This window comes from Cebidichthys violaceus, unplaced genomic scaffold (assembly GCF_023349555.1).
Source record: "Cebidichthys violaceus isolate CVI_PGR_0920_01 unplaced genomic scaffold, fCebVio1.0.p SCAF_19, whole genome shotgun sequence".
NCBI lineage: Eukaryota > Metazoa > Chordata > Actinopteri > Perciformes > Stichaeidae > Cebidichthys > Cebidichthys violaceus.
The window spans coordinates 7,208,857-7,230,214 of NW_027176361.1; the positions used below are offsets into that span (position 1 = coordinate 7,208,857).

A 21,358-nucleotide genomic window follows, 5' to 3' on the forward strand; every position below is an offset into this window, starting at 1 on the left:
TTCCCTGAGAGTTTGAGGGTTTTGGGGATTTCTGGTGACATTTAAAATCTGAGTACATTTCTGACATTGAAGGGTGGTAATAAGAGGAAAGAGAGAACGATAAAAGGAAATAGGAAAGAAATCACAATATATCTGAGTAATGAAAACATCTCGCCCAGGGACAGTAATGAACTCCTCATACTCCCCTCACTCAGTTTGATTGAGCGAGGGGTCAGCGTACGCTTTCACGGAGAGCAAAAACAATAATGATCTGGAACGTGTCAGCCTCCCTATTTACTGTTCCTCAGGCCAGCCGGGTCTTCAAATATGATGGCACACTAAAGTCACAGACATCGTGAACCTCAACACATCTTCTGGGAGATGAATTATGGTTATATACTGTGGAATGATGCTTCTATTTAAAATAGAGCTGAATTTACAATTTAGCAACAAGAAATATTGTTTTGGAAATAATCATAAGCCAAAACACAAGAAAGAAAATTCAGATAAAGCCAAAAGGATAACATACTGAATTTCATAATATATTCAATGTCCGAAGGATTCAGGGTACGTCTGACTGACTTCCTGCATTCCTTTTGTCCAACACTGACATTGGTATGAATTGTGATACAGGAGGAAACAGCTTTAGTTCCACATTTAAATTTTCAGCCTGAAAATGCTCACCTGTTGTTGATATTGTGGAGTTAGATAAGGGTCTTGGGTTTGAATAAAATCACAATTTTTCTAGTGCATCGATCTTGAAATACTGCCAGGCACTCTGCATGCTGATCAGTTTGTTTAAGAAACCTTTTCCTCAAAAGGAACACAAACAGCTCATTCTCAAGATTTGAAAATACTTGTTTAAAATATTGTTGCTTTGATACATTTTCAAATAATTGCACAACTCTAGTTGTCTATGGTCATCATATGGCAGTTGGTTGTGTAAATCTTACTGAGTAGGAGCCAATCAGCCTTTTCCTCAGTCTCCCAGGAGCAGTAAATGTGGGTAAATGGAGCCAATAAGGGGGTAGAGTCCTTGTTAACATGCTGATGAAAGACACTAAATAAAACCCTAAGTGCAGATGATGTGTGGAAATGCTATATCCATTTGTTTTACTTTGTTTTGAGTCTACTCTCATGTCAAAGGCTTTGTAAGACTGTTTTTAGCTAAAAGCCAACAACAATGCTGACATGAAGATGTTTAGCTTGATCACATTTTAGTTTTGGGTATTCCATCATCTGAAGCACTAAATACAATGCACTGCTGAAGCTGATAGGAATGTCAATACTATTGGAAAAAATATAAAAATTTAACTTAATGATGGCAATAGAGGAAAAAGTCGGAGGATCACCAAAGTTATTACAATTCGTCCTGTGGGGGACATTAATGTCTGTACGAATTACATGACAATCCACACAGCAGTTTCAAATTACAGTTCCCATTACATCACAAGTAAAGTCACTCAGAGTCCCCAGGGAACAATTAGGATTTGGCGTATAGTTGCCTGTATCATTAACCAGCCCAGAGCAAAAACACACTCAGCAAATAAGAGTATCAACCTCCCACCTCACAGATACCAGCTCTGGTTTCTTCTTTGTTTTTAAGATGTGAAATACATTCCATGCCAGTCTCAGATTATAGAAACGTTATTATATAAATGTATACTATAAGGTGGTTCTTGAAATAAGATTATTTCAGAGGTTACAATAAGTGACAGGTAAACAACTGTGTGCCTATAAAAGCTGCACAGAGGAATTGGGATGTGGCAGGAAGGTAATATGGTCATCCGAACAACAAACTTTTAATTCACTTACTCTGCAGCTACACATGAAGTCTTCCCTTGAACCTTTTTACACCAGGGGGCACAACACTATTCCCTCTTGTAAAAAGCTATTTACTGAATGACTGCCTTGACGATGAGAAAAATAAAACAACTTAGTTGCTGGCCTGGGAATAGGCAAATTACATCCACCACCATGCATTACAAATGATCATTACCACCGCAATTATTGGAACGCAATCATGTTAGAAATTCATCAGTAGAAGTGGATTGCCAGTAAGCACTCCTCGAAGTATGAGAAAATGCATCACAAGGCAGTTTTGTGGTGAGCTAATGTTCTCTGTTTTACAAAAAGATGTAATTTCCTCAACTCGTGGTTCCTGTAAATGCATGTTTTTTTAATTAAAAAAAGCACTGTTTGCATGCGTCTGGACGTAAGCAATGTACTGAATGTTACTAATCTCTTTGATGATCTAACAGTCAATTCAATAATTGAAAGATACTGAACAAGTTGCACCAATCCAGGCTTGTACACTACAGCCTGAGTGTAATGAACAAGAACTATTACTCCAAAATAGGTGCCGTTACTTCACCTTAATGTCAAACAAACACACAGCAAGAACTCAGGCAGACAATTTATTCTAGCGAGTGACTCTGTTAGTGTTAAGACGGAGTTAACTGTCATAACAAAGCGTATATTGTGCCATGCTAAAAAGCTCTGCAGGCCAGCTCAGAGCCTTCTCTTTTCCATGACCTCATTTTGTTTGGTTTCTTGTAGTAGGCCTGGTGTGGTTTGTTGACCCAATTTCTGCAGTGTGCACGTCTGCCGACGGACCGACTTGCACAAACTACAACAGTTACTTAAGAAGGACAGGCCTCGTCCACTGGGAGCACTGATACTCCTGGTTTTTCCCTCAAGCGAGAACTAATAGGACGGGTGCCATTAGTGGAGCAGCAAATATAGAGGTTGCCCTTAATGTGTAGCTGCATGGGTGAGAAATTCCTAACCTTGTTATCTGTGAAAGTGAGAAAACCTAGAAATTCCATTGACAAAGAATGTTCTGGATCGGGTTGATGCAACCAAGGAACTAATAAGACACCAATTTACAGTTGTACAGCAAGAAAAGGACCTTCACTGTGACACAAAGATGAAGTGAGCTTTCTTTCACAGAATAAGAAAAGTAATTCTCAAAGGTCGTTCAAGGCACAAGGCACTGGCTGGTGTCTCAAGGGAAACTGATCAAGTGCATTTCAGTCTGACTTAAATTTAAGATGTAATTTCAATATAGGGCTCAGTATTGGTTGAAATGTTCCAATAATAATGCCAATATGTCCTATAATTTCCGAACTGGTATCAAAACATTGTTTCTTTCAGCACCCACCTTTAAGGAAAAAGAAAGTGTTTTCATCAAACCCTTTTCCGCCAAGCACCGCAGCCGTTGCTTGGTATTATCAGTCAGTCTAGTTAGCCATTGAAATATCTCAATAAACCTGTACCCCTGTATCAGCTAATGTTAGCGTCCAACAAACATGTCCAGGTTTATCAGTTGCAGCAGACTCCAGGCTGTTCAAAAATGTCCTCTTGTGTCTCAGAGGAGCAGGTTTTCATTCTGTTGCAGCCAGACAGATTTATGCTGTAAAATATCACTTTTCGGACAGAGCTTCCACCTTCAGCCATCTGTCTTCGTCTCTTTTCCTGTACATGCACTGTCCCCATCTGTCCCTTCCAACGTTTCTCCTGCTAATTACAATTCCCTTTCTCTCTCAACTTCTTTATGGTCTCAATTGTCTCTCTCTGTGTTCTATTCTTCACTCTTTCCACCATGTATCTGCTCGCAGATGTCTCTCTTGGCTGCAGTGGTCTGATTTGCTTCCACTTCCACAGTATCCAGCCCTGCTTACTTGTCCCACAGGCTCAACTGCAGGGTAATGGAACATAAAGCTTTTAGAGTATTCAAATGGTAATAGCATTAAAAACCTCTCGAAGGCCTTTATACACACACACACACACACACACACACACACACACACACACACACACACACACACACACACACACACACACACACACACACACACACACACACACACACACACACACACACACACACACACACAAACTAGAGGAGAATTTTTGTCAGTTGCAGCACTTTTTCCACAAAAGGTTCAAATACATTTACGCAGGCAAAGGAACGTATACTTGGATCCTATTGACCCAGAGCAGCGTCTGGCAGCCCCTCTGAAGTAAACTGTTGTACAGCCTGAGTTACTGTAAGCTATGCTATTGAGTTTCGTTTTGGTGAAATGCTCCGAGTGAATTTGAGTTCACACTGGCAAATATTAACGCAGTGTCTAGGGGTTTCACTGTGAAATGGAAGAACAGAAGGAGTGGATTTGGTATGTGCTGCATTAGTCAAGGTTGAAAGGAGTAATAAAGTTTACCGTCTCGGTTCAGACCACGGAGCCTCCTTGTTGTATGTATTGAATGTTTGTTCTGCACAACATGGTTGTTTGGCTAAGAAAAATCAGCATTGCTCCAGGAAATATATTCACCTTCTGTGTTAAAGTACTTGATGATAAAAACAACAGTCTAAAAAAACATATTTATGTGTGAATAAATCGCTTAAAAAACAACAACAACAACAACCACCCTGGTGTGTAAAGGCCTTTATTCTCTCAAAGCTTTCCTGAATGCAATTTGTATTTTAACTGCACTTTTGTCTCAGATAGTCTTCCATTTCACATTATACCAACTCCTGCTTTAGTCTTTCCTGCTCAGTTTGTGGACTCTTGATAGTTTTCTAGCAGTCTGGCAACAATGAAGTAAAGTAACTTTGGCTAAAGTTCTCTGCAGGTTATTTTTCTAACCTTCGGTTGACGTTCCCTGGAGGTCACTATCCTAACCTTTCACTAACGTTGCTGGGAGGTTATTTTCATTTTTACTAAAGTACATTCAAAATTGCAGATTAGTTTATTATCGGTACCATGGTAACTGATTACAAGAGAATAATCAATCTACTACTTCTTTTTCAACATTACCAGTAACAACTTTTGGTAAATTTATAACTGAAAATTTGAGGAACAGCTAAAGTCAAAGTGCTAGAATGAACACACTCCTTTAAAGAGGCATTATTCAGTGAAGTGACAATTAAACAGCATGTCTATACAACTATCCAAACTGTCCCAAAATTACAATATGCTTGCAACTTTACATCACAAAATGCCATGTAAATGTCAAAATGTTTCCAATGTGCACTCCTGAGATGCAGTCTAACACCATTCTGCAAACACATGCACTGTTGGTTTCAGTGGGATGCTCCCAGTACGACTTCAATCTCATTTCCGTTTCTTCCGACTGACAGGTTGATGCAGCCATCTGGGACAGTGCCCACACCTTGTTCTATACTTGTCACTAGCATGGCATGTGACATGCTTGTCATGGCAAAATTCAAAGTAATATTTTATGAAAGATTGCGATGAAGATATCCTAAGAGTCTGCAGTGTTGCCTATCAAAGTTGTCTTTTATTGATCGAAGGAGCAATAAAAACCTTGGGCAAATCTAATCAATTTTTTATTGGGAACCCACAATGCCAGCTCGAAGACACTGCATTATGACATCACTATCCTTAGATTTGCAGATGCTGAAAGTTTGACTTTCTGTAGCCTCCTACTGCTGCTTATCATACAGTTCTTTGTTTTATGCCAATCAGTGGCAGGAAACAAAATGTTGATATCTCTGTGTGTGAGGGAGTATAATTAATGTATTGATTTCAAGTGATTAGAAAAGCTTTGTAAAAATATCATGAACTGGGAATACATTTGACATGTATTGTGTTATTTTAATTAGGAAATGTGCAAATGCTACAGATCACTTTAAAATACCTTTACTCAAGGCAATATATCCAGAAATACCTCAGTGCAATAGGCTGGAGATGCCTATCCTTTATGTTGAACATTAAATACATCACACCTTATCAGACGCTATCCCAGGCGGGGATGTGAGTGAATTTGCATGGTCTTTCAGGCCTCGCAATGAACCTTTGCCTGCTGCTTGGATGCTGCCTGACAAACAGACAGGGGAGATAAATTAGACCGTGACAGGGACAGGTGCGTTAAAGCAGAGTGACACAGACACAAGAAAGTCATTTCTGCCCTGCGGCAGCCAAAGGCTTACAAGGTTTCACTGTACCGGGTATCAATCAGGGGAACCTATTTATAGAGGGGCCCGGGCCGCTGCTGGAATACAAACACTCGACTGAAGTAGGTTACCGGCAAACGGCTGTATCACCAGCAGACAAGAGGACAAAGGAGGACGTGTGAGGAGAAGACGGTGGCCAGGTGCAGGATAAGTTATGCAGAAGAGGTTGATGATTAATGACATTCACAGCCTCACACCAACTTTCCCAGAACTAATGTTGTCGTCTATAGCTAGATTAGGAACCTTCACAGCTCCATGGTGTGTTTTCTGCTCAATTTAACAGGGAAGAGAGCAGTTGTTGGAAGATTTCTACTGCTGCTCATCAAATTTTCTAACTTCTACTTTCCATTATTGATTTATCTGTTCATCTTTTGTTTTAATTGATGATTGTGTCTATAAAATGTGAGGAAATGGAGAGAACTCCCCACCAAGTGTCAAGGTGACAAATTCAACGATCCAAAACCCAAAGATATTTTGCTAAGACAACAATCTCACCGCAGTTTTTTTATTCAGGGCTAAAGCAGTCCAAATGCTTACACATGGCCTCCTCCCAGAAGTTACCAAGTCTGTGGAAAAACACTTGTGGCAACGAATGTATAATTAACGTTGTGTAGAATGAGCTCCTGGTATAGCTTGGACAAAAGGACCCGGCTTGGTTACAGCGATAACCAGCACACTGTCACGTGTAGAACCACCCGGCATCTCATTTAGCTGTATCCAATTGACAGGGTGGAGTGTGAGTGTTATTGTCTGTCAACAGGCTACTTTAAAGGTATTTTACAAACAACACGGTTTGCTGGGGTCGCCTATTCTCAGACTAATCCCTGGCTGTTAGCCACTAATCCCCTGTATATCAACAGAGGGGCGAGGGTCATAGCCAAGTCTGACAAAGAGACCGGCAGGCTCACTGTTGCGTGACATAATGGAAAGTGCTTCTCGAATCATGTGTCCTTCGGCGTGGTGATATTTGAGCCATTTACAGAATTGTTAGGCAGAGTATTAACTGCATTGCACAATGACCAGCGGAAGACGTTCCTGCCGTTCATGACAAAGCAATGATGATCATAAACTTATTTTCTGCACAAAAAATCATGAATAATAAATAGTTACAGATTAAACAATACACTTATAGCCAGAGTGGATTGAGGATGACAGAAAAAAATATATATTGTTTCCAATGGAATAGAATTAACTTAACATTACATCCGAGGCTATGCATGTGCAAAGATGTGAAACAACACTGGCCACTGCATTTCAACAAAATTTGCTCTCGTCATCTCTGATCCCAGTAGTTGTAAACAACGTGCAATATTTTCTTCCTGGCTGTCACAGGTACCAGCTAGCACTATAAATAAGATTAATGGCAGGGAAAGGTATCACTGTTGGATCCCTCTCGCTCGTTCTCCTGCAACCATTTTCACAACATGTGAATCAAATGAATGACAACAGTGAGACATGGTTGCATCGGAGCCAGCCAGTCCCATGGCAATCTCTCTTCTTCCCATTTTCTCCGATCTGAGAGGCTGCATGCTGCCTTAACTTCCCCTTTAATCCATCATTGCCTTTTTCTATTTCCACTTCAGATCTACAGAGGCCTGCACTCTTGACCAAGTGGGAAAATAGATTAAAATGAAAAGGGAGTTGCTTTACCGAAAGCAGACGCGTGACCTAAAACGACAGGCCAAATTGTGATTTCTCATTCAGAAAAAAACTGCTTGCTATAGCACTGGAGAGAACTGCTCTCATCAAGGACACACGCCCCAGGACTCTCTTAATGATCTTGAACATTATCTGCAAAGTAGAGCATCATGGTGATTAGTATCATTTCTCAAGGTTTAAGGGTCCTTTTAGCAGTACTTCTCATCATGGGATTTGGTATCACACTGTGAACAAACTCAGCAATTTCACTCAAATCAGTGAGGGGAAGCGGTTTAGACGTGAAGTTATCCTGGTGTTTGTAGAATTCCCAAAAGCCAGAGGGGTTAGTCTGACAAAAAAAAAAAATTGATTGAGGAACACATGCAGCCTTAAATTTAAAACTTCCTCATGAGATAACATTACTGTTAACTTGGCCAAAATAGTAAATAAATTGATTTCCGGGCCAGTTCTGTGCTGTTTGAAGGACATGTCCCCGATAGTCTGAAGGTGGTGGGAAGGGGTCCTGGCTCAGGTGGGAAATCAATGGCACTGCACTTCCATTGAGCAGCATGTTCTTTTGGAATGAATGTATGTCAAGAATGAAATACAAACTCCTTTAACAGAACAACAAACAATGTAGACCAAATAAACAAATAGCTCTCCATCATGTCTTCAGCACAAAATATGAATGTTCTTATTATAATAAAGGAAAAATAAAACAAGTTGGCAAATCCCACGATTGATAGTCGCTACTGATATGCTCTATGCTCTGTCCTGAACGTCCAATCATAAAGCAGAATTCAAGTCGACCATCCATCAGCAAGAGACACATCTTAGCTATAGCGAGTGCATTTGGGGCCACTGAATTACTACTGCAGTGCAGACACTCACAGAATTTTTGACAGTATCACTATCAGAGTGATAAAAGGACACGTGACGTGTTCAGGCGGAGTGTTGTCATGCAGGGTTGTTGTATTGGATGATATTGGACTGCACTGCTGTCGATATTGTAATTGAGTCAGGTAACAGCTGCAGTATGTTGCATTATTAAGAATTAACGGGGTCTACAGGCTTAGTGTTGTTCTTTCAGTGTTTTTCATCGACGCAGCAAATGATGTACACGTTCAGTGATGCATCCTATGTTATATTGTCATTACCAAATGAATCACGTTAAATTACTTCATAATTAAATTGGAACAAATATATAAGGAAATGGTAATAAACTCCTCTGAATGCAGAAAACAATGTATATTAGCATGGTAATGAGACATTTGTTCTGTAAGCTGCTGCCCTCTCCTGGCAGTAAACATGAAGTACAGTGAAGGATCTCTACCGTAAGGTGTCTGTCTGTGTGCATATATAAAATCAAATGAAGGAACAGTATACAGTGTTGCTTTTGTCCCCCCCCCCATTGAGTAAAAATGTAATCTTTGTATCACTTATCAGTAAAATCTGGACATTATTTGTCATTATTTCCTTCATAGAGACAGCAGGGATTTGTTCCATGCTCTCTCAGAGCAGACGTCTACTCCGTGGACACAGTATGGGGCTTGTGCTTGTGCATTTCTAACAACACCTGCTTCACCTCTTTTCATCCGGAGGGTACTAGTGCCACCTGGCAGGTATATGGTGCGATCATATGCATGCTGGGAGCTTATTCTGGGCAGCACAATGAATAATATTATTAGTTTGTGACGCCATCTAATGACAAGAACACCTACGAACAAACATATGCTAGGAGAGGATGCTGCAAATACAATGTTGCTGTTAACTTATTACAGTACTGCTTTAATGTTGTGCTCTGTAATTCATGGTTTTCTTGATGTCTGTATAAAATTCAGATATCAGACAAAGAAAAAAAACGTGAAAGTGAAATCCACAACTGACAGCAGTGCTCAGCAGTTTGGCAGGTGAAATTTCTATTTCATACCCAACTAAAAAGGTCGGAAACTCAATTGCTGCAATGCTATCGTAAGAAGTTATTGTCTTTCTTAATACCACTCTGATCCTGTTTAGCTATCTGCCCGGGGATGGAGGCAGCATGTTTCCAATGAAAAAGGAGCAGTGAACGGAATGAAAGTCGAAGCAAGTGCTCTGTCAAATTCAAAAGTGCTTGACAGAAACACCTGGGTCCCCGTGTGGCTCCAAATACGGCCGCCAGCTCGCATGTCAAGACAACTATGCAGGTGCAGGTACACACACACACACACACACACACACACACACACACACACACACACACACACACACACACACACACACACACACACACACACACACACACACACACACCGAAGTACGGACAAGAGAGTACAGACTACACTGGTTATGTGATCAAGAAACTGCACCTGCCCCATTGACACCGCTCTAATCAATACAAAATGAGAAAAGTTTTATATTTTTCTAACAAAGATGAATATGCATAATATTGCTATTCATATTCATGAAGAACAGCTGTTTTAGACTCTTTCTATTGTTGTTTTTCCCCTGCAGAAAAATCTTCATTGCAGATGTCATTTAGTCCCTACAGTGAAATTCATGACTGTTTAATAGCATCCTAAATAATACCCAAACACAAGCCGTTGATCTAACAATATCAATGCGGAACAACACCTGCCAATTACTAAAAGCTCCAGGTTTATGGTAATACTTGACATGTCACTGAGCTATTAAACAATCATGCAAGCAAGTGTCACTCAGCTCAACAAGGAAAACAGATGAAAAGGAAAGAAACTGCAATCTCATAACTTTTACTGCGGCCAAATAAGCACAAAAAAAAAAAACTGAAAACATTTTTGCTCATAGAAATGTTTTAGAAAAATTAAGTGCACACTGTGCAAGACAGAACATTTTTTCATTATTTAAAATATGTCAACCTACAGTTTATGTGCATAACACCAAATTATATAATTATTAATAACTAGAGCACACTTTTCTTTTTAATGTCAACCTCTAATTGAGTTCTCATGAATCTGCTATGAAAGATACAACTTTTAATTATTTCCTTGTTTAAGGGGGCTTAATTCAAGTTCAGACGGATCTAAATGTGATGCAATAGCCTTGGCCAATGACAGTCGAGTGTTATCCCTTTGTTTAACTGCCCGATATGTTTCCTGTTCCAGTGGCAAGGAAATGTGGCAATAAATCCTATTTTATAATGCTATATATCCATTGTGAATATATAACCCGAGCAGCAATCGATACGGATCTAGGTTCAAAGAGAATTAATTCACTCGAGCTCACTAGTGTGACTCCTCGTGGTGCAATACGTTCTGATTATTTCTCACTTTAGAAAAATCATAAATTCTGGTGTTCCTTTAAAAAAGGTAAAAAGATGACTGATAAATACCACATTAATGTGTTTTAAATGGTGATGATAGCCTGAGCGGTTTTGGGACAGAGTTCATTCTGGACTCCGGTGCTTTTGCTCCATTTTGTCCACTCAGGTTAACGGAGCAGTTAATGAGTGTATCGGGTTACTGTTAAATCCAATCTCAAATACATGTAATTAGTTTACTCACGTTTTTGCAGTCCTCTTTAAGTGCACACTGTACTTTTAATACTTCCCGGACTTAGTTCTCCACTTTCTTTTGACTATGTTTAAGAAAACTTTTTTTTGGTTATGGAGAGTAGAGAGTAAATGTTATTTTTCACTTGTAATACTTTACGAAATAAATAATATGTAATATGTGATAAATACATTATCGACTCTTCATTCTAATTTGCCCTTTGATATTGACAAATTCACCAGGCACCGGTTTCTAAAGAATGCTTAAATAAAATGTCAGTGCTGAGCCTTAGAAATATGTTTCTTTTCCTCTGTAAAAGGCTGATATTCCACCCGCTATCCGTGCAAAAGGATAATTAACTACACACAGCCCTAAAAACACAGCTATTCCCCTTTTGCAGCAAACAATAGAGTATAGCTCAGATAAAACAGACTTGCTCCCAGTGAAAAGCAACAATGGTTGATCCTGCTTCCATGCCGACTAAACTGCCTCTTTAGTTTCATGGGAAATATGTTCATTAGGCCTTCAATCAAAAAGCCATGGTACCCTCCTATTAATTATACAAAAAACACTACAAGCCAAAGCAAGTCATCTTAATTTTCTTCTTGTTCATCTTTAGTAACTTTATTTAATCAGGTAATCTCTTTAAGGACATGGACCTGGGAACAACAATCTAGACTAACTCTGACTAAACTAAGAATTTGACAACCAGTTATCCAACGAATGAGAGGCAATTAAATCACACTCCATCACCTTGGTTCAGCATATCTGCTACCTGTCACCAAACATCTGTGGTTTTTGTACCTTTTGGGTTTGGGGAGGCCCAGGTGATGATGCGCCGCACCAGGCAGCAGTTGAACAGGACTTTCTTGGAGAAGCCGTGGTCTTTACGGATGTGCTGAAGGTCTTCCCTCCACTGGGTCCTCTTGTTTGGTGTACACATGGCTGGAACTTCTCTATTAATAAATATAGTGTGGCTTTATTTGCAAGGACTTTAACTGAGTAAATGCTGTATGGATACAATCCTAATGTTAAGGACTGCGTGTTTAAAGTGATGACCCCTTAACTGCCTCTGGTAAACAGCTAAACACAAATAGCTACAGCTACAGCCACGGCAGCATGCAAAACAAACTGACAAGTTCAGGCAATACAACTGAAAACATATGTTAATTTGGTATGTTTTGGGTTTTTTTGCCAGTTATGCATGGCCATAATGAAATGCAAGACATTTCAGCATGCCCTTTAAAATACTTATCTTATGCGTCCTCAGTTGTTTCAAGGAGGCAAGTTATCCTTCCAGCTATTCCAGGACTAAAAGTAAATGGTAGACTGTCTTCATGCAAACTGACCTGCAATCCTTTGCTGACTCACACGAATAGATTGTCAAATTAAACCAGCAAACATCCTGAGTGTGTCCAGATAATCATCGCAGAGTAAAATAAACTTTTATGACATTACTAAATAAAACACAACCTAGTGATACCCTACCTCATTCAGTGTCATGTCCCCCCTGAAGGTCCCATTCCAAGAGCAAAAGTTTCAAACATCAACAGATCATCAACTGCTCTGACTGGAGGACTTTTTGGTTTGCTCTCACATTCTCAAATCTATATCCTTCAATGCACAGAAATTGAGGTCCAGTGCGAGGGCTAACTGCTATAAATTGTTCCTCTGAGCATCATCTTACCTTGCAGGACAAAACACGATGTGCACGTTCTCTCTGCTTCCTCGGTCTGCAAGTGATCCTCAGGTTTCCCACAAGCACTTTCCTGAGCTGATCAACAGAGTGTGAACAGGGGTGGGGGGGGGGGGGGGGGGGGGGGAGGAGGAGGAGGAGGAGGAGGAGGAGGAGGAGAGCGGGAACCGCTCTGTGAAGCAGAAAGAGTGAAGGAGTGAGAGAGGAATCTGCTGGAAAACAATTTGGCTTTTGCTTCAAGGTAGAGGACCCTATGTGTGTTTTTAGTCAAGTATCAGAGAAAGAGGACAGCGTCTATTCCACCAATTCCACAGTGTCTATTCCACCAATAAATGAAAAACCAACGAGTGACATTGAATATCTAATCAGATGCCTAGTATTGTTTACTTATACTTTAATCATATCATTGCAGCAACATTTCTGAATAGCTGCTCGTGCCTATACAGCATTTGAGTGAGAATAGAAACAGTGTTTTGTAGAAAAACGTTTTATCCAAGTAAAAAAAAAAAAAAAAAAAAAAGTGTCCGTACGGAAACCCAGGTGCAGTATTGTATCTGCACTATATCACAAAAGACTGGTACTGTGTGATATAGCCATGTAGGCAGTGCTTTATTCAGCCACAGCATCCCTTTGAGTTAATGCTTACATCAGCAGACTAACACGCTAACTATGACAATGCTAAACTATTGATCTTCACCTTCTTAGCTTTGAGTGTAGTGCTAATTAGTGAATGTTATGATGCTAACACTCTAAGTGCAGCTAAGGCTCATGGGAAGGCCATTGATTTAGCAGGTATTGGAAAAAAGGGGACCAAAGTCATCATAACTCATGAGCAACGTTGTCTAAAACAATTCCCAGCCCTCAGTAAATCAATAAGCAGCTGGCCTGTTTGCAAAGTCTTTTTGTGCCTGATTAATTTACTACATTTTTTCAGCTACAAACCAGTTTTCAAAAAGGCCAAAATGAGATATGTCCTTAATTATAAGGAACGTGAATCAAACACACACTGATGGTAATTCTTCCAAAAAGAAAGAAAGAATACAGCCTCCAAGTATAGCAAAGAGAAGGCAAATAATAAATCACTGTCATACTATTCACAGCCACCATAGGCTCCACGACAGCAGCAGTTAGAAAGACCAACAGATGTGTTAAAAATCAGCAGGCACACTCTGCTGGGATGCCTGTGAATCAGAAATATCCATAAAACTTCTAGCGTCGAGAACAATGTCCTGTACCTACCCTGACCCTCCCCTCTGATATCAGAATCATTTTAATTAACAAGACAGCCATATATTTCAGATACTTATTATTACAGATCAAAATTAGCATTTAAGCAGCGTTTTTTTTGCACCCCCCTTTTTAAAACTCTGTACCGAGTTCTTTGGTTGAAGATGATGCATGCCACAGCACAGCCATTACAGCATCGACTTAACTACCCTGAATTTATTACCACAGTGTTAATGTCTTCCAGACTATTGGCAGCGGATTTTTTGTCAGCACAGCTCAAAGCAATTATTTTACTTATGCTACGACATACAGTCAGTGTCACACATTTATATATATCATATGCAAACGACTTGCCCCTGGTCTTCGGCCAAATGGGCTTAAGCCTGCATTTAAATGCACATAACATGAATTGCTTTGCAGTGATAGATGGCTGTGCTTCAGGGGCGACAGCAAAGCTCAATCTAATTGCTTCCCCTGAGATGAGTAAGGCATTTACTGAACGTGAGAAGACAAAGGGAGGCCCTGGACAGAGCGCTGGGAATAGAGCCGTCCCTTCACAACAGGCCGAGACACACGCCTGATTGAAACGAGCGAACATGGTGGCAGTGTTACATAATGATAGCGCTTGTTAGGCGAGCACATCCTCAGGTATCTCCACATCCAGAGGGAGAGCTTGAAAGCCTTGTTCCCAATATATTAAATAGTTAATATTCATGAAGCCATTGCTGCTTATGATGTTCAAGACTAAATTAGACAAGCACTAGTCAATAAGACCGGGTAAGAGTTTATCAGTGTCCTTTCCAGATGCAGCATGGATGCGTTTTCACCAAAAATCTCTGATTAACCCAATATACATATATAATATTTTAGGGATAATGTAAGTTTGTATTGCAACATCCAATAGTTTCAGTTATTTGAACATGTTACAGTTGAGCACACAGCTCATGCCCATGTAAACAGAATGCTGGGTGGATTAGTCTTCCCATCCAGTAAGTCAGTTACGATTATCTGTCGAGTCAATCCATGAAAAATCAGTGAAACACCACCCACGTACATTAGCTGCTGAACATAGACTTTTAAGTGCTATGTGGTTTGAGACATACAACTGAGCTTGTGAATTCCTCGCACACTTAAATCTTCATTGTTTCTCTTACAGACACCTATCGATTAAGTCAGAGGCAATTTTCTGTAATGTATTCTGAAATCAATCAGACAGCCAGCTCATGTGGAGTTGTATCATATTATATTACATTCTATTATATAATAAGTACAGAGTAAGTATTTGGCGTCAAGGCTCTGACCTCGTCACTCCCAGAAGGTAAGTTCAGCATGGAGAAGATTAGGGAACTATTACGTTCTCCCTCCGAAAACTGCATGAGACACAGACTCACCCACTGTGTTTGGGACGAACAGAACCCTCCTTGTGATCATCCTAAAACCAAACTGTCTCTTCTGATGAATTGTAGCAGTGACAGGCAGGAGACCAGCGGATCATGAACAGGAGCTCAGCTTGTATGTGACAAATATTCAGACATTAACACCAATAATACTCAAAAATGAGTTCTATATCCCCACCAAGTCACAACCACCAAAGGAAAATGATGCTCAGCAACTAAGAGAGTAATTCACAATCAATACCAGTGCACCTGCCATACACAGATAAACGGCAGCATACGCGCATAAATTAGCAGGCAGCTTATGCACACAGGCAACCTCACAGGTAACTGATACCAGCAAGCAAACATACACCACCTAAAGAGACCACGGCATCGATGTACAACAGACGTCTCGCCGCGTTTCGGAGAAATTGGGAGAGTTGTTGTGGTCCCAGGATGCAAGCACAGACAGGAAAGTAACAATATAACTGTTGGCAAGCTTGCTAAGGCAATGTTCACATGCACAGCAGCAGCCGCAGAGGCGGCACAACAGAGGTAACAAATGCCAAAAAAGTAGGCAAAGTGTTGCACGTGGACTTTTAGGTAATGTGCTATCGATTTTAGTGTGCTTGAACATTAATTAAACAACGACAACAACTTTGCAATATGAAAGATACAGTGGAGTAATGTCTACCTGAGCAGAGAATGAGGTTGCCCTTTCTCTGTGTGTGTTGTTGTCCCAGCTTATTTATTGACATGGCTGGACCAGCCGTGTGTGCTTTTAGTGCATGTGAGTACATGTGAGTACATGTGAGTGTGCCCCGCTGGTTAGCTTATGGCTGCCGGTCACTGCTCTCATACGGCGGTTACAGCTCTGTCAGCACGTTTGCCGCCAGCTCACCGGTGACATGTCGAGAGGGATTGGAAATGCTCCCAATCTCGGATCTTGCACCTTCAAGGCTCCTCCGTTCTATTGTTGGTTAACAAAAGGTTAAGATAATAATTGCTTTGGTTTGGGCGATAGCACTGTACTTGAGCACAAAAGTACATAGGAAAAGAAATGCTGCAGAAAACAACTTCACGTTGCATGCATTATTTCAGCGTACACGTGTAAACGATAACACTGCTACAGCCTGAAGCCCCAAACAAGTTCACCTTTTACTGAATAATTATCATGTCATTTCCATTTTACAACAGCAGAATGGATGTGTCGCAGCTCTCTTTGTTATTTATTTTTTAAAAGGCACTTTAATTCACACCCTTAGTTGTGCTTCTGCAGTTAAAAGAACTGTGCTTACAAAGCAGCAAACATTAAATAATTGACATCTCAACATTTTTTTTACTGGATTTCAACTTCTGCTCCAAGCAATGTTTCTGTGGATACACAATGCGATGTGGTGGACAGATAATTTGTGTTTGTTTGTTTGTTTTTTTAATTTCATTTCATCATTTAATTGCTGGCTTGTTTACAACATATCCGTTTGTCCAAAAGGTCGAGTGTCTTGCTGCATCAGACTTCGCTGTAGCTCTGTTCCTAGACCTGAGGAATTACTTTGGAGAGTACAGCGTCATCTTAACCAGTAGAAACGACAATCCTCTGACAATAAGATCAAAGTTGCACTTATTAAACTTAAATTATTGTTTAACATCTTCATGTTCCTGGACATTACAATAACATGGCGCTACGATTTCTGCATCAACACTTTAACCGCTGTTGCAGGGTGCCAAACGCAAAACCTGTAATAAAACAGGTTTTTGAGGTGTGTTGTGTTGCAGTCGGACTCAGAACCAGTCAAACACCAATGTTCCGAGCAGAACGTCCCATATATTTACAGTACATATATACTATGTCCCTTTAAGGCCTCCTGTGACTCTGGCCTTTTTGTCTCAGTGTTGCCGGTGTTTTTGGAAAACAAAAGGAATATTAACAACCTTGCTGTCTCAGTATAAAATGATGGAATACACACATTCAAGACAACAGGCTTCTTGGAACAAAGCCCTGCATTTCCATAAAACCTTGCAAGGATAAAGCAATAGCCCATTACAGAAGCCATTACCCGGAGCAAAGAGCAAAGGAGGTTGCTGTCCAGCAGCATCAGCAGCATAACATGAATTCAGCGCTTATTTCTTCTGAATGTTCTCCACCACATTAGCAGGTATAGAGCTCACTAATTCCCTTTACTTCTCAAGTGTAATGTTAACGCTGGAATGTAGAAGTCGAGCTAAAATATTAATTTAGGCCGACAATCATTGTAAGAGGTTGTAATATAATCTACTGTAGCCTACAGTAATCTGTCTGTTTTACTTCATGTGTGTATCGTGTGACGCTAAGCTAGGATGAAAGAGGCGGATGGAAGCCAGCTACGTTTTCAATGTATATAGAAGGAAACTCATTTTGTGTGTTGTATGCATTAGTTATTAACTCTATAAGCATGGGGATTTACATTTTTCTGCCCTGTCAGTCTCTTTTTTGTCTGTTTTGTCTTGTTTAAATGTTAGAAATGTTTAAATAAAGAGTTCCAAAACAAAGATGGGAAACATTACAATTTATGGTTTCAAAACTTTAAAAAAAAACACTAGCCATAATTCAGAGTGCTCATTATTCTCTGTTGAAATAGCTTAAAATGAGCCGATGCTTTCGATGCCATCTTTCCTTCCCTGCTCCGGTGTCATAGCGGTCAGAAACCCTATGGTTCAGCGTTAGCCGGCCAGTTGGTAGTCACAGCAGGGCCAGACACGAGACGCACTGAGCTATGTGCATCCAGGCTGGCTGTGTCTCTGCCTCCCTCCAAATAACACACTTTCCCTTCCCAATTGCTCACACACCCACAGTGACCTTGTCCTTCAAAGTGGTTAAAATTAGCAGAATGCATGAGGGGAAACAGCCGATTAAATACACTGCAATGCAGTATTTAAAAGATGGGATGTAGGCTCGTATTGGTGAAGTCACAGTATGCATCAGTAGATCGTGGATCTACTTTCTTTCTGGTTTTGAAACATGAGAGCTCCATAATGGGGTCCATGCAGAAACAGTGGTTGTTCCCTTATTTACTTAAGCTGACCTGAACTCGATACAGCCATCTCTTGAACCATGGCAGGAGTAATCTGATATAGGAGAGAGCACACTGACTTTGAGAAAGCCAAGATCAGTGTTACAGAGCAAACTGTGTCTATTACGGACACTCCAATACGATACTTAATATCGGGCAATGCTGACACAAATAACTGGATTGGATATCGTGCACAATAGGGCCGATCTATTCAACTCATTATATACATTATAGACTTCAACTTTAATTCCTGTTGAAGTTGCTGGTGTACAATTTATTATTTTAATAATAAATCATTCAGTTAAGTTTTTGTATTTTTTTGTTACATTTTGTTTTACAAAGTTAGGAAAACAATGTTTAAGTCAAGCCTGATGTTGTCTTACGCATTAAAAGACTGATCCCAGTCCCGTCCACACAGTGAGGCATACAGCTCATTAATCACACACCGGTATCAGATGATATACTCAGTATCAGGCAGCTATCCTATCAGGACTGAAAATGTTGGATCAGTGCATCTCTAGTGTCTACAACTTCTCAGCATCACACTGTGATGTAAGGAGTCCTGCAGCCTCAAAATGCTTCTTCAAATTACAAGAATCAACAGCTTCTGTTCAAAAGGCCAATCGCGAAGATTGTCACACAAGATAATGAAAAACAGGCTGCAACACCCACCTAACAATCCTGTAGATACAATTACGTGTCAATCACAGCATTTGTTCATTATTATGCATGAGTATTAATTATGGCACGAATTAGGGTTCAGCACTTTTTAAGTGGGTAATTGACAAAGCTCCTGGGAGAAGGCCACTCAGCATAATGAAAAGGAATAGTGCGGACAGTCGATCAGTTCACATTTCCCTGGTCCCTCCCACGCTTGCTCCCTCTTCCACTTAAACTGAGTCTGGCATCATGGCCAACGTAACAGAAAGAAAGACATGAAAAAAGTATGATAAATTCAACGTCTCTGAATAAGCACACTTAATGTGTTAATGTGTTAATAATCCAACATAAACCTCGACACACACACACACACACACACACACACCTCCAGAGACAAGCGTCAAACCTTTCACCACTTCCCTGCCCTCTGTGAGTGCGTTTCATTTTCTGAGTCAATGTGTTGGAATGCCTCCATAAATTATTCAGCCGCAGCGGCTGCTATCTGAAGATAACAGTGGCCCTTTATCGGCCAGCGTGTACAGAGACACTGGGCTGGTGACTATACAAGCACCTGGAGGGAATTGGGGCACCTTCTGTGAAAGGATGCGTGTCATTGTGGCAGTGAAGCACACAATGGCATACAGCCTATCAGCAGGTTTATGGTGTAAGGTCACTTTCATTTTCTCTGGGGATGCTCTCATTTTTTTAGTTCATCAAACAAAGGGCAATTTCTTTTTGCTGCTGCAGAACTAATGTGGACTAAAGATCAGGAGAGTTACCTGCCCTACCTTTTCTAAGTATTGAGGACAGAAGCAGTTTCTTAGAAAAGAGTAAATACCTCCCCTCTGACAAGAAATCCTAAATACATGTCGTCCAACTACATTACGGGAATCATAAAATATGACCTGGTTGGCACTAAACCATGTACATGTACAAATATTTATTTATTTAGTCTAAAAAAATAGAACAAATAAAAAAGAAGCACAATCTGACAAAGCAGCCAATTGGTCAACTATTCTATTTGTCAATCAACAACAAATGAATCATCAATTAATCAAATTGATGACTAATCAAATTCAAAGACTCTAAATGGTCAATATTATCTTGATATTTTAATCTATAATGAAAAAAGCCGCTTCATCACTTATATCATCCTAACCTGGTCTTTGTTTTTTTTACAGGTGCATTATGTTAAGTCAATAATATTGCTTTCCGACATGTCTGTCCATATTAGATTATGATGAAATGGATATGCACAGACCGACATCTGACCTGATCGACACATGAGATATATAACAACAGGTAAAAGTGTGTACAGAGGCACTCTCTCGTTATGTCAATACAAAGGAAATAGCCAAATAAATAACACAATAAATAGTGAAAGAACATCTGTCCAGTTTGTGCAGGCTTACGGGTCAACAACTGGATGAAAAGTGTGCGACGGGGAGGATTCTTCCCTACCGAGACACCATTTCCTCTGCATAACCACTTGGTGTCAGCCTTGCACATTACACGGATGCCACGGCTGCCATACAGCAGACGCATTACTTCCATGATTTTTAGGGTTGAATGTCCATTGACATAACATTGAAAAACATCTAACGATAATTGCTTAATCTGCCACTGCAGATAAGCCTTTTGACGATCATTGCTACTCTATGCAAACTGCTGTTATACTTCCAATCTATTTTCAGGTCTACCCTAATTAACAAGACGGACTCAGGCTGGCATATGGCTCATGTCTGCATGCTTTACACGTCATAATCTCCCATCAGAATGACATATATAGTTAGTATTGTGCCGTCTATATTAGGTGCTGGCAGCACATGGACTTCTGGAGGGACTAAAGCCCAAAATAACCCCCCCCCCATATTGGGATGAGAAGAAAGGCAGACGGACCGTCCAGTTGGCCACTCATGCCAGGCCTGCCTGCACATATGGCCTGTATGATGTTCAGCTCTGACACCATTTCATCAAGGGCTCCTTGGAAAGACTCATTCTACTCGACATGCGGCTGATTCGTTAATGTTGGTTCCGTAACAGTTCAGGTTTTATGGGGCACAGTGGAGAATAATGTTGGGGAAGTAAAAATGTTCACTACTTGGAACTGATCTCAAAAGGACAGTAATGCATTGCTTGTGCTTGTTTGTAGAATGATAGTAATTCAAGCAGGTGCAGTGACAAATAAAAAGTATCACTGATTTGTGCAGGGACAATGATATCTTATCTCAAAGCAACAGAAC

The 21,358-nt window shown here is 40.3% G+C and overlaps 1 protein-coding gene across 3 annotated transcripts in view; it reads right to left on the minus strand.

Annotated features, from left to right (window-relative positions):
- kcnip4a (potassium voltage-gated channel interacting protein 4a) overlaps nucleotides 1-21,358 on the minus strand; it is a 119,550-nt gene that overhangs the window by 93,483 nt on the left and 4,709 nt on the right. Inside the window, exons 1-2 of one of the 3 annotated variants that reach the window (XM_068713432.1) lie at nucleotides 12,794-12,875; nucleotides 11,911-12,062 (exon numbers count right to left, since the gene is read on the minus strand). The exons of 1 other annotated variant lie outside the window; for it this stretch is intronic. In XM_068713432.1, the coding sequence (XP_068569533.1) occupies nucleotides 11,911-12,049 (139 nt within the window). In that variant the 5' untranslated portion in view covers nucleotides 12,050-12,062; nucleotides 12,794-12,875. Of the gene's footprint in view, nucleotides 1-11,910; nucleotides 12,077-12,793; nucleotides 12,876-21,358 lie in introns of those variants that run through there. One more of the 3 variants, XM_068713433.1, reaches the window with a different exon arrangement.